This window comes from Camponotus vicinus, unplaced genomic scaffold (genome assembly GCF_025532165.1).
Source record: "Camponotus vicinus isolate PSW18456_S1 unplaced genomic scaffold, iyCamVici1.0 SCAF_14, whole genome shotgun sequence".
Taxonomy (NCBI): domain Eukaryota; kingdom Metazoa; phylum Arthropoda; class Insecta; order Hymenoptera; family Formicidae; genus Camponotus; species Camponotus vicinus.
This window is the reverse complement of record NW_028141950.1, coordinates 2845342-2860675: the sequence shown is the minus strand read 5'-3', so window position 1 is coordinate 2860675 and position 15334 is coordinate 2845342. Positions and strand designations below refer to the sequence as shown.

At 28.9% G+C, this 15334-nt stretch overlaps 1 protein-coding gene across 1 annotated transcript; it reads left to right on the top strand.

Annotated features, from left to right (window-relative positions):
* Positions 1 to 191: 191 nt before the first annotated feature.
* Fatp1 (Fatty acid transport protein 1) lies at positions 192 to 14656 on the top strand. Its single transcript, XM_083088395.1, has 13 exons — positions 192 to 357; positions 558 to 650; positions 4339 to 4829; positions 9037 to 9187; positions 9754 to 9991; positions 10183 to 10417; positions 10644 to 10845; positions 11109 to 11301; positions 11612 to 11752; positions 12005 to 12142; positions 12399 to 12556; positions 12696 to 12849; positions 13121 to 14656. Exons 2-13 carry the CDS (start codon positions 573 to 575, stop codon positions 13273 to 13275), a joined length of 2334 nt encoding a protein of 777 aa, XP_082944521.1. The 5' UTR covers positions 192 to 357; positions 558 to 572; the 3' UTR covers positions 13276 to 14656.
* The last annotated feature ends 678 nt before the right edge of the window (positions 14657 to 15334 follow it).

Genomic DNA, 15334 nt, shown 5'->3' with positions numbered 1-15334 from the left:
TGCAATCTTTCTCTCTCTCTCTCTCTCTCTCTCCCTCTTTCTCTTTCTCTCTCTCTCTTTCTCTCTTAACTGAAATAAAGCAAAAAGCGGACGAAGAAATAAATGGCGTCCAAGAACCGGTACGCACGTGAGACGAAAGGGAGGGAGACACTTTCATGATCGGCCTAACCGACTTGCCGCTGCTATTTCATTTTAGTTCGGATACAGGAATCGAATCACACAGTCACTATATGCATTTAATCCGTCGACTGCGTGGAAGCCTATGTTTGCATAATTTCCTTCTCTTATTTATTGAATTGGGAACGTCGGAGAAATCGCGAGTGTAAAATTTAGTACTTTGTGTGAATCGTCCGATATGTACGTGTGACGTGAAATTTGCGCGATTGTACTTAAGTAATTTATTATTAAAATAAAGTTGAATATAAAGAATCAAATTTGATCTGTATTTAAAGACATTAATTATCAAGTTATTGTATTGTTTGTACATGTTTATTAATATTTTTTATAAAAAAGTATATGAATTTATGAATCCTTTTTTATGAATCCAATCTGTGCAGCTTTTTAATATTAAAATGGCGGATACTATATCGAAGATATCAATTAATAACAATAATGGAAAGAATGTCACACAAACGGTCGAAAAAGATTATGTAAGTATCTTCGTATCATAATTTAACTTAACTTTAAATGTATTTTTGTTAAATTTGATTTCAATTTCTGCACACAAAAGTTAAATAATATTTATATAAACACGAGTGAAAAATGATGAAGCAGTAGCAATTTAAAGATTGCTTAATATAATCATATTTAATATAAATATTTACAAATTTGTTCCTTTTTCTATCTAAAAGTTTATTAAAATATATTTCTGATATGCATGTGTATGCGTATATAAAGACTTTAGAAATAAGTAAAACACATGAGCATAATTACAAGAAAGATAAATTTAATTATATGTACGTTATTTTCGAAAGTCACGTGTAAAAATAATTTTTGCAAAAAATAGATTGTATCTATAAAAATAAAAAGAATATATGAGATATTAAATCTATTATTAAAAATGTATTATCCTATTTTTTTTTAGATGCGTGAGTAATGTTTAGCAAATAAGTCTTAAGATTAAATCTTAGACTTGATTTAATCTCAGATCTTAGAAAGCGGTATTATTTGATCTAATATTTAATTTAAATTTCCCTTACTGATTTGAAATAATGATCTAAATGACCTAAATATTTTAGCAATTTATTTCTCCTCATAGAAATATATTCTTTTTTCACGTATTTTGTATGTTAAATATTATTTGTGTGTTAAATATTGTATGTTATATCCGAACAAAATCTCACCTGTTGATGGACTCACATGCTTACTCGCACAAAATTAATGGAATTTGAAATTTGTTAATGAACTAATTTGTACATACTCATTGTATAACACAACCGAACAAAAATTTTTTTATTTATATTTGGGAATCTGTTCCTCTTATATCTCTATAATATTAAATTTTGTGTAAATAATTAGCATGCTCTGAAAATTTTGATATTAATAAATCTAGATATTAATGAATTAATATGTCTTAGGCCCGGTTGCATCAACGTTATTTCAGCTTTAAGCAAAACTTAAATATATGTCTGTCTTTATTTATTTAGAAAGAAAGATAAAGATAGATATATATTTAAGTCTCGCTTAAAGCTAAAATAACGTTGGTGTAATCGGGCCTTATTCCTTAAGTCTGCAAAAAATTAGCGCAAATTAATACCATATATCGAGCAAATTTAGCCTTATTACTAGATATAGTAGAAAATTAGATACATTGCAAAACAAACAGAAATAAATATAGAAATTAGCAGAAAACTGCTAATTTGTTCATTATGTAACATAATTATCTTCGCTTCCATATAATGTCTTTCATTATATTCTTTAAATACAATTTTCACTTCATATTGACTCACGTTTGAAATCGAACGTATTTACGATCGAGGGAGCTTTGTATAATCAGGGATCGTGACCCGGCATAATTAAATATAATTTGAATCAGGTGAAAACGAGGCTATTTCTTTCTATATAATAATATGTTACTATTTTATTACTAACAAGTTATATTCCGTTAAAGTAATAAGATTCCTAAATAGAAGAAAGATCGATAAAACCACTGTACAAAAAGACCCATAAAAAACCCATAAAAAATTATAACAATAAGGAAATCGTAAAAATTTAATTCGTTAAGTAGGACAATTTTCCTTTTCAGACATTATTTTAATATTCTTGACTTGAAATAAAAATGATAAGGCGATTCAAATATCAATATTAGTTTATCACATCAAAAGTGTTGAAGTAACGTTTGATCGACATTCAATTTAATATTCCACATATATATCCCATATATCGCACAATTAAAAAGTAAAATTCGCACATACATATGAAAAGGGGGTCAATGATCAAATATTGTTATGACGATTGTTATCACGTCATGATTGTTATCACCGATAATGCCGCCTTTTACCGCGGGGTAGCGACATTGTCGTGTTATTGATTATAGTACAGACCGTAGAGAGATTGGGGTTGAATCGGCTGGGGTGAAATTCGTCAGAAAATTGACAAGCGGCGAATTGTATAAAGGAATCAAGTTCGCTTACGATTCGCGATATCTGTGCGGATAAAGAAATATTAATCGTTAAATGATGCAAAGTGCCGTGAGATAAGGGCGAGGGTGACATCCCTGAAGGAAAAGGTGACGATTCGAACGAATTTTACGCGCGATATTAAACACGCGATTCAAAAGGATCTTGCAGAAATGTGTGTTAGCGCCATTTAAAGCACATGTCGCGTGGAGACGCGCTTCTGCTCCCGTAGTAAGTACATACGCGCGACGCACGTGTGTGAGCGCCTAGATACGATGCGTTCAACCCGGAAATGCATAAAGCGGAAGTGGTAGAAAGCATTAATGACGCCTGGTGTACAATCTTGCGAGCAAACAAGAAACGTGCGCGGCCAAACGTAACTACGGTCACGCGATAGTTTTGCTCGTAACGTGTAACGGCAGACGGTACATAAGATGCGGACTGTTACTGTAACATCGGACGGCTACATGTGTTATGGCCTCGTTTCACATCAGATGTTTAACATCATTGCAATTCAAACCGTAACTGTTAATATGATTTGCGGATTATACGCGTAACACATGTAATTTCTGTAATAATTTGGAATTTTTTAATTTGCGACTTAGTCGGCAAAATACTTAATAAATATTCGACCGTAATATATGATTTTTATAATAATTTGGAATTTTTTAATTTGCGACTTACTCGGTGAAATACTTAATAAATATTCGACTGTTCAATTGTGTAATAAAAAAAATATCTGACTGAAATTTACTTTGCGTATATATCTTTTTTAATAGCAATTTTTTATTTTGTCAGCCTAATTGAAACTTTGTAAAAAGACTAGGGAAGGCAATTCTATATATGAATGATAGTTTATATGCAATAATTATATTATATATTTGATATTTTTATGAGGAAAAAACTTGTAAATGATGTATAATATTAGCAGCTTGTAAAATTGTATTTTATTTAGTATACTTTAGCTCGACTAGGTCATATAAGCAGAAATACGATTGATAGGAGAAACTAAATTGCACTAGAAAGTAGTCGACTAAACTAGAAACCTTGCAGTTTGCTCTAGTCGATCAGTGAATGGAAAATATCTTGAATGCACGACGTTCTACATATGTGGAATATTAAATTGGAAGCTAAAGATATTTAATCAACGAAAAAAAAAAGTTCTTTTCGTATTTCTTAATTATTTGAACTTTCTGCAATGATTGAAAGCTTGCAAATACAAAAGATACATCTTACAAACCAATGTCACATACTAAAGTATATAAAAAAGAAAACTTTGTATTAATCTAACATACACTACATTTACATTATATATGTAAATAAATATTTATATAAAACAATTTTATATTTGAGTATTTAACTCTGTCCATAATGTACTTAATTTTATAAATTGTCTGTACCTAATTTTTCTTTGTATCTAATTTTATAAGTTTTTTTATATGTTATATAAAATTGTACGTGACTTGTTATACTTGCAGCTTTTTAGCAGAAACATCAATCTTATTATCAGTCTACATGACAATCTGCGATACTTGTAGCTTCTACAGGAACATCAATCTTATTATCAGTATCTTGTTATCAGCTGCATTCGGGTGACCCATGAACTGATAAAACATGACGACGCGATCGCTCCAAGATGTTCAAACGATCGCGTTTGCGGATTAAATTAGTCGCTCTCATTTTTTAATTAAATCTTCAAGGATTCGCACGCATTTTGCAGGATATCGAACGTGGCGAGGGCCGTTTCGGAGTAGGAGTATCGCCGTCGATAGGCCACCCGCGGCCAGCGTCGGCGTCGACATCGGTGCCGGGTTCGGCGCCGACATCGACGCCGCGCGAATCGTCCAACGCCAACAGATGTGACTTGAGGGCAACGGCCGGAGTGGGGCGCGATGTAAACGCAGGTACGCACCAGGACGACGGGCAGTGGAGTGCACGTGCCGGCGTGGACGCCGGACCGATGGCTCGGAGATCGGAGAGAGACTCGGGGAGCGGAAGCCGCTGGAAGACGGTCGGCCGTTTTCTACGACGCTTGACTTTCGTCATGTTCTTGCTGGCGTTTACGGCTGCCACCTTGGCTCTGGTTACGATCTACATGGGTCCGATCTATCTCGTGCAACTACTTCTAGTGGTCTCCGTTGCCTATTTCGTCGCCGGTGGCCGCTTACGATGGTTCTACGTCGCCCTAAGGACATTGCCACGTGATTGCAAGTGAGTCGAGGTTTTTCGCACTTTATGCATTGATTTTTGTTTGTTCTCAGTAAAAGTTAAACTATATTTAATTATAAGATCGTATTGTAATCATCGACCTTTGAGCGTTACATTGGAATAGCAACGATGAGATTGATGTTTACCCGATTTTATCTGCTAAGCGAATTGGATTTGCATGAAATGAAAAAGCAATGACATTTCATCGTTTTATAAATATCACGGATCAGTGATCTCATATAAATATATGTAAATAATGTTACAAAGATCTCTTTAGAATAAAAATCTTTGCATGATACTATACGAATTACTAGATTGAAGGCTACGTCAATGGGTGTACAAGGAAAATGAAAGAATGAAAAAACAGAATACTCTACTACTGAGAAGCCATACAACGTGACTTTAGCGATACGCGTAAATAAAACATTGACGTAGTGATATTGCCGAGATTTCAATATTTATACTCACAAAAAATGCAGAATATTTATATAACAGTTACTATTTTTATAACAGTACATAGTATTATTAAACAGTTATTTATTACATATTTGTCGATTTTATCTATTTTATTATATATCTACTTTATTATATATTATTATATATGATCTATTTTATTACATATCTTTAGTATTTGTATTTACATGTAAAGTACATTCGCGGGATCTTAATTTTAATAATAAATTCTCCAGTATTCATGCAAATTAGATTTTATTCCTGAGGCATCTATAATATAATCGGTTCCGCTAAAGAAAAAACTGTCAATGGTCAATGGTCACTTTTTTATTCTTGTTATTTCCTCTATAATAATGACTTTGATATCTTGCAAGGATTAAAAATTGCTAATGAAAATCTGGTGAAGATGTCATGTTATAGAGACAAAAACTCTTGGATTTTCAATTTATTGACAACAAAAGAAGTGATCAATAAGAATTTAGGATATTACCATTTAATGGTTTGTTTTGATCTGTTCTTTGGATTCTTATCAATGATAAACTCGCAGTGCTTATCAAAGGACCATTTATATTTTGTCGCGATAACAGCATGAGTTATATCACAATGTATAGCAATTAGAAAAAATGGCTAATTTGAATTCTAAACTTTTTTTTGTCATAATACACGTTATATAATGATAAATAGACTTAATTTTTAACAATTCTTAATTGTAAAATTTGAATACATGTAGTCATCTTAATAAATAATCTTTTTACCTTTTTTAATAAAAAGTAAATTTAAATTTAAAATAAGCTTTTTAATCAAAAAGCCGGTTTTTTAAATGAAATATATAAAAAGTGTAATATTAAATTGTCGCTAACAGTAAATTAAAATGTGCTTGTTAATTACTAACAATTGTTGATTATGAGACTCAATATTCGATCGAACAAAAAAATCGAATAAAAGTACAATCGTGTCATTTTATGACGTAAATGCCTTTTTTATATGAAACACACACATATAAATAATACAATATAATTTCTTGTATTTTCTTTTCTTTAATACATTTATCTTCAATTATTTATTAATTTATCTGTCAAAAAAAATAATAACATATTTTATTTTCCTCTTATATTGTAGATTCTGAGAAACACGATAAAGAATTGTTGGTAAAATTATTTGCATTCGTTGTAATAGAAACTTGAAACTTTCTCTGCAAGAGTAAAAAATAAAATGTCCCAGTTTAGTAGATTTGAATGAGTGGATCAGAAAGGCGATTCATAATAACTATAATTTCTTTACACAAACACAAAGCTTAAATTAAAAGTAATTTTATACATACATCGTAGATTTTTATTCAGATTTCCTTAATAACCGGTATTATACAAGGTTAAAAGACGTACGCGAAAAAAGATGCAGCGACTTTCACCGGAAACTGCATGTACGAGGTGTACAAAGAATAAAGTAGGAATATTATAGATCGAAATTAAATGAAAAAATATATCGTGAAAGCGATAGAGGATGTTACCTGCTTGAACTAAAAAATATAAGAGCTTTATTTTGATTACCTCGCTTTCGCGCGAGTTTTATATCGCAATATATTGTCTTATTCACTTTGGAGATTGTATAAAAAAAATAAATAATTAAAAATCTATAAATAAATAATTAAAGATATATACAATCCAGAAACAAGGATTTTCGGATCATATAATTATAATGGCACATACAACTCCAAATATATTATCAGATATGCAAAACCTGTTAAAATACAAATTAGCTCTAAATTTCATCTATTAAATTTATATGGTATAAATTTAGCTATTAATCCTTGAGATTGATGTGAATAATAAGAGTTCCGCATGTATGCGCGCTTCTATATATACGTGTGCAAATCTACATTCAATCTTGAATAATTGCAAAGTCATATACACAGTGTGTATTTTTTCAGAAGTATAATATTTTATTTCAAAATTATGAGAAAAGGAATTTTTTTAACCTATGGAATATTCTTTGTTAATCGTGAGTAATATTTATTATTCTATAACTCTTTCACCAGTTAAAATAATATGATTTATATACCAGTTAAAATAATATGATTTTATTTTTACATAAAAATACCGAGAGAGATTTTCCATTTACTTTATAATTAACAGCATTTTCGAAAAATCTAAAGGAAAATAGCAATAATTGCCTTATCGCTGCTTCAATAATTTTTTACATCAATTGTAATGTGAATAGAAAATTAAGCGTAAATTCACAAGTTTGAAAAATTAATTGAGCGCTTATATGATCTAGAAAAATACATATTATAAAATGTTATACATATTATAAAAATCATGATTCGTCACGTACATTCTTTTGCTGAAGATATCGACGCAATGATATGGAACGTAGAAACGTGTGTTCCCGATAATTTGATTTTTCGAAAAGAAGTAATTTTGCATCATGGTTATATTTGTAATCATGGCCGTGACTATGGATATTATTGTGGTCATGGCCATGGCCCTGACCATGATTAAAATCTAGGTCAGGATCAAAGTCGCGATCATGATACTTCGATATATTTTGCGATTCAGAGCATGAAAGATCAACGAAAGATTACATTATCGGATCGATCGCATCGCATACTCTTGAATCAACATCGTATTAGAAAAAAGTCTAGACATGTCGTGGTATGAAGAGAAGATTAAGTGAGAGAAGAAGAGAAACAGAAAAAAAGACGCAAAGAATTCAAAAATAATATTTAAAAAAGAAATAAATTATTAAATTGATATTTCATTGTCTTTCGCGGCGCGTAAACTTTTGATCGACTCTATATTATATGTCCTTGTCTTTTCCTACTATACTTTGTAACTTGCCAGTGTCCTTCCGCACTGCTGCTGAGAGAATGTAACATCTTTTCTTGACCTCGAGAAGATATAACGGAATTTCTTGGCCGTTCGACTTGGTTACCTATCCCGAAAATGACTGCGCGTATTTGAAAAAAATAATTTATACATATCAAATTTTTTTATTTAGAAAAAATATATGAAAAGCAATATATACAAATACAATTAAAATTGAAGACATTCAATTATTTTATTTAATGTATTGTTTTACGCACGTTCTACAATACATTAAATAAAATAATTGAATGTCTTCGATTTTGTTTGTATTTGTATACAGGATGTCCCGAAACTAACGCTTGATATTTTAAAGGCAGATTCTCTGGTCAATTTAAAAACGATTTTTCCTCAGCGAAAATATCGCGGCACTAATAGTTTTCGAGTTATAAACGATTGAAAATAAAGGGTTTTTCGCAAACTAAGGCTTATGGGAATAAAATATTAATAAAGTCACATTCTTTAGTTAATTTTAGGTAGAGTTTACTTTAATAGAATTTTAACTTAAGGCTTAGTTAGAAAGGTACATGATGACAAAAATTGGGAATATGCAAAAAATAATGATCTCCCTCGACATTTTCGCTGAGGAAAAATCGTTTTTAAATTGGCCAGAGAATCTGCCTTTAAAATATCAAGCGTTAGTTTCGGGACACCCTGTATATTGCTTTTCATATATTTTTTCTAAATAAAAAAATTTGATATGTATAAATTATTTTTTTGCTAAATGTATTTGCTTAGTTTCTTTTGAAATCTTAGTCACTAGGCATTAAGAGCATTCAAATGAATAGATGAATGAATATATTATATGTAATCCATGAATATATATAATCACATCTCCTCTTGTACAAGTTGTTATAAAAATTATTTTTTTTTAACGTAACTTTTATTTTTTTCAGGGGACTTATAGCTTATATTACAATGTTATTGTCAATACGTGGTCATGAGAAAAAAGATAGAAGCATTGCCGATATATTTAGAGAATGGGTCAATCGTCATCCTAATAAAGTCTGCTTTATATTCGAAGATCAGGAATGGACTTTTCAACAGGTAAAATATATTTTTTTACACAAGAAGATAATGCATTGCTTTTTATTTAATATATATATTTTAATTTTAGAAGAGAGAGATATTTCATACAGACTTAAATATATGTAAATAATTGATTTTGACTTTATATTGTGAAATTTACAAGTTTAATAGTCCAAATTAATTCTTTATTTATTCTGGAATTTATGTCAAGTTCTTCTTGTGCAATTAATAATTCAATAATGTAATCAATAATTAATAATTCCAATTAATGATTTACTTTAGCTTCAATAAAATTCGCTGAGTGCCCTAATGACTTATACATGCAGCGAATTTTGTGATTTTAAGAATAAAATACATAAAAATATAACTTGCTTGAATTAAATCTCTTATCCTCCTTATACATATAGTGTGCCATAACTAGCAATCTCCATTTTAATAATCTCTAATCTCTATTTTAATAATCTCTAATCGATTCTCTAATTGATTTGAAAAAATTTGAGATTCTTTTTCTTTTATTGTTAGATATATTTATTATTAAAAAATGTATCGTAATGTGTGATTTTTTATCTCTCTTTCTCTCATAGATAGAAGATTTTAGTAATAAAATTGCGACAATATTCAAAACTCATGGTTATAAAAAAGGAGATGCGGTTGCTTTACTCTTAGAGAATCGACCGGAATTTGTTGGAATTTGGCTAGGTTTAAGCAAGCTTGGAGTGATAACGCCTTTGATCAACACTAATCTTCGTAAGAGCAGCCTATTGCACAGTCTCAATATCGCAAAATGTCAAGCGCTTATATACGGCGCAGAATTCTTTAACGGTAAGAGGATATTAATGAATATGATAATTCTTATTTTTTGCGCGTTAAAATCGAAGTAATACGTGGAGATTTGACATTTAAATATAAAATCGATTTCTTTTAATTTAATAACTCGATTAATCATAATTTTTTCTTAACTGTTTTTAATTTCAAATATTTTAGTTTTAAACAACACTAAATGTTAATTTCAGCTGTGACAGATATTGCTTCGTCTTTAGATGCTAAATTGGCATTATATAGATTCGGGAGTCATCCGAACGCAATGTCGGTTGGATTAAAAGAGAAAGATTTGAATACCATTCTGATGGATACATCTGCAGCACCACCGGTGGTGCAAGAGAAAGGCGGTCATAACGATAGGTTGTTATATATATATACTAGTGGTACGACAGGTCTTCCAAAAGCAGCTATTATTACCAACTCAAGGTGAATATACTATATATGTCCTACTTTTTTCCAAAGAGATGTAAAGTTTTCGGAAAATTTTTACCCGAAATTTTTCGAAATTCTAGAAATAGATAATTAATTTTACAACTATCTGTTTCTTTTTCTCTCAATTAGGATGAAAATATGATAAAGAGATATTATTATGCAAAAAGTGATAAATATCAAGATTGAAACAAATTATATATATATATATATATTTTCCTAGATATATCTTTATCGCGGCTGCTGTACATTATGTGGGCTTTTTGCGTAATTCCGATAGAATTTATACACCTTTGCCATTGTATCATACTGCTGGCGGAGTTATGGCCGTTGGGCAAGCTCTATTATTTGGGCATACAACAGTGATTAGAAAGAAATTTTCAGCCAGCGCGTACTTTAGTGATTGCCTTAAATACAAGTGTACCGTAAGTAATTTTTAATTTGTTAAATATTAATTAGATAATTTTAAACGTTATAATAATTTAATTTATGCTAGTCTCATTTTTTATCCATGTATGTATGTATGAATTATTAAATCGTTCTTAATAGTATATATAAAATGTATAATTAATATTTACTATGTATTATTGTATTTAGACTATAAGTCAGTAATAAAATACATTATTCAATATAAAATTATATAAAAAAATTATATTTATATATTCGATAAAATTTTGGAAAATATTAGGTTGCTCAATATATAGGCGAAATGTGTCGATATGTCCTGGCAGTATCACCTAAGAAGGAGGACCAGGAGCATAATGTTAGGATGATTTTTGGTAATGGACTAAGGCCACAGATATGGGAAGAATTTGTAAAACGGTTTAATATTCCCAAAGTACTTGAATTTTATGGCGCTACCGAAGGCAACAGTAACATCAGTAAGTGCAAAATATTTTAGATTCATTATATATATATATATATATATATATATATATATATATATAATATATATATATATATATATATAGTACATGTACAAATAAAGTGCATATAATATGAAATAAATATAAAAATACCGAATCGACTTATTTGTCACATTTACATACATTTCAAAATATCTCTCTTATCACATAGATATTTTTAAGTGAACGTTTCGAAATTATCTTTATCGAATAATTTTGTTTCAAAAGTATATTGTAGAAATAGTCGCTAATACTTGAAGCACTATAAAAAGCGTTTTGTTTTTAGTGAACGTTGATAATAAAATAGGTGCAGTAGGTTTTATTTCAAGAATTATCCCTTCGGTTTATCCAATATCTATTATCAAAGTAAATGAAGATGGCGAGCCTATACGCAATTCTAAAGGGTTGTGTCAAGTTTGTGAACCAAGTAAGTTGTTAATATGATAAGCTTAATTAATGATAATTAATTTATCCAGATTTGACAAGTGAGAAGATAAAAGATATTAAATTTCACAATTATTTGGTATCTAAAAATTTTACTGTTATAATACACATAGTTAAAAATTGTATTAGGCTAAATAGGAAATGATTTTATTATGATTTGAGTAAGAGATATTTTAATCAATATTTTTAAGCACATTATTTTTTGTACATGACAATTTAATTTTTTATTTAATAGATGAACCTGGTGTATTTATTGGAAAAATTTTACCAAACAATCCGACCAGGGCATTTTTAGGATATGTGGATGAAAAAGCATCTGAGAAAAAAGTGATTCGCGATATTTTCACAAAAGGAGATTCTGCTTTCCTATCAGGTGCAATATTTGTTTGATTTATCTATTGCATTATATTATATCAAAACGAATTTGAAACAATATATAAATTCCCAGTCTAATTTAAACAATCAGTTATAAAATGATAAAGAATATTTGATTGATAATTTGTGAATTCAGTATTTGATAATTTGTGGTATTCTTCTTAACATTATATACATATAGTATTTCAATTTTTTAAAATTTACGGATGGTTATATTAAATTGAATAATTTTATAAATTTGATTAATTATTTAGGAGACATCCTTGTGGCTGACGAATTGGGATATTTATATTTCAAAGACAGAACTGGTGATACATTTAGATGGAAAGGAGAAAATGTATCCACTTCAGAAGTTGAAGCAATAATTAGCAATCTCATCAACTATCGAGATTGCATAGTATATGGCGTTGAGGTAATAATATCGATTATTATTTTCCAAATAATCTTTTATAATATTGATTCACTAGTGCAATAATTATCAATAAAATATATTTACAAAAATTACAAATTTTCGAAAACGTGATCTAGCAATGTAATAAGATTATCGTTAGGTTCGAGGTATGGAAGGTAAAGCAGGAATGGCTGCAATTTACGATGAAAATGGAACATTGGATGTAAACAAATTAACCGTCGACATTAAGGAACAATTACCTATCTATGCTAGGCCACAATTTGTCAGGATTCTGACAAAAATTGATCTCACGGGTATGCGTTTAAGTATAAATTCGATATTAATTACCTCAGGAAAACAAATGTTATATTCGAACTGTACATGCTTTAACTTAATAAAATTGTTTAAAAATTATAAAATTATTGTTTAAAAATCGCGTTTTAAAATTTATGAGAAGTTAAATCACGGTATGCGCGCAATTTTTTATGCAATAATTTTTGTTTCTTATATAATGAAATATATGTGGGAAAAAGATATGTTGACACACATTAAATTAAGCGCTAAATATCTATCCATGTTTTATAGGAACATTTAAGTTGAAGAAAAAGGATCTCCAAGAAGAAGGATACAACGCGGAAAAAATACAAGACAAGCTATATTATTTAGACGCGAAGAATGGTTACCAATTATTAACACAAGAGATTTATGATCAAATTCAACAAGGCAAAATCAAATTTTAAGTATGTCAGCCAGAAGAATATAAACTATGTTATAATATTTAATATTTTTTAGAATATTTTACCATCACATACATATGTATATAAAATTGTTATTATACACGAATCTCAGAAACTCTTGGTTTTTTCAAACAGTAAAATAATTGCAATACATTTATCGATATATTGATAACTGTTATTGGATTATGTTCATACTGATAATGAGTTTATATTTTATATACAGAATATGTGTGTGTGTGTGCAGGCATACACACACACACATACACAAAGTATAATGACAATTTCAACAAATGCATATAAAACAAATAATGAGTAACAGTTCAAATCTGGATGCAACTAAATAGTTAAAATTGTGCATTTAGATTGTTTGTAAATATGTAAATAATACATGCTCTTTTAAATCAACATTTGAACAAAATATTTTTAATCTGAAAATATTCTTTATATTTGTATTATGTACAGTAACTTCATTAAAACTTTATTATGTTTTTATAGATATTATTTCTAATTTTTATAAATTATAGTAGTTTTTTCTAATTCACAACAGTTTTGATATTTTGCAATTATTTAATTATTTGGTTATATCCAGATTATAACGTTTTTATGTTTTCCATTAATATTTGTATTGTTTTATAAAAAAATATTTGAAAATATTTGTATAATAAATTCTCATTATACAAATAATTGTTTATCTATTTTTATATGTATATCCATTATTTGTGCACTGTTTAAAATATTAAACTATAATATAAAAAAGTTAATTATACAATTCTACAAAGAATAATTTCTTTACAATATAAAACTAATTATAAGACTAATTAAAAACTTTTCATAATTTTTTCAATGCAATTTCGTTTTCTAAGTTGCTTCATCACATTATAAATTCGAGAAATTTGTAATTAAATATTCAAGAAAAGTTTACTTTTAATGTCTCTTGTCAATTAGTCTTATTCTTATATTGTTTTTGTTGAATGCATTATATCATTTTTAAGACGGATCAAAAAATTATCAAAAAATATTTACATCCATAAGTCTATTTTACCTTAAAATTAAATAAAAATTTATCACTTATTAATGTCTACCAGAGTAATTATTATGAAAGTATGTTGATCTGTATCGTACAAATATAAAATTCAAATTACAACAATGTCCAAAATAATTAATATTTCAAAAATTATTATATTTATAATAATAATTATTATTATAGTAATCGCTGAATTTTATATTCGATGCGTACACAAAAAGAACCAGATATACATATATAAATATGAAATAATTTTATAAATTTTAAAACTATTTTTTAAGTAGAAATTTTTATATTAGGATTTATATAAAAAAATTTTTCTCTCTTGTTTAAATTATTTAAATAAATGAATTGAATCAATGCTCGTACATAATTTATAATTAATAATTAAAAGAGATACAAAATAATAAATATTTACCCCAGGATTGCTCCATCGATGTCCGATATGCCTCCCTTAGGTCTTCTCCTCCTCAAAATTGTCAAAGTCGTCAGGATCCGTTGATTCACACGCGCGATACTTTTAACGGCACTCCCGCACTTAAACGCGCGACACTGCCGAATTTCGCGATCGCAAAACGATGTTCGAGGATCGCACTTCGAGTAATCGCAGGACGAGATAATTTTGAGCGAGGATTAAACCCGAAGTTTAAAAAAAAATGAAATTTACGATGCGCATCAAATTCACGCGCTATATAAATTATTTGTGACTAAATTCATAGATTTGGGTACTTGGCTCCCCCTTCAGGATAAATTTCAAAGATCCGTTCGGATACGGAACCCTTCCACCAACGTCAAGGTGTACCTGTTGGAAGAATGAAATTATTTAATTTTGTAAAATACATAATATATATAATTTAAAATTTATTTTATCGAGAGATCTATTATCGCATCCCTCTTTCATTTCGATGAAAAAGGATACGATGTAGATATGTTTTTAAAAAACATACAGCAAAAATGCCAATTATTAATTCGCTTAAAATCTTAGAATATCATCTACACGTGTATAAATACGTGAAAATATTTCAATAATAACATATA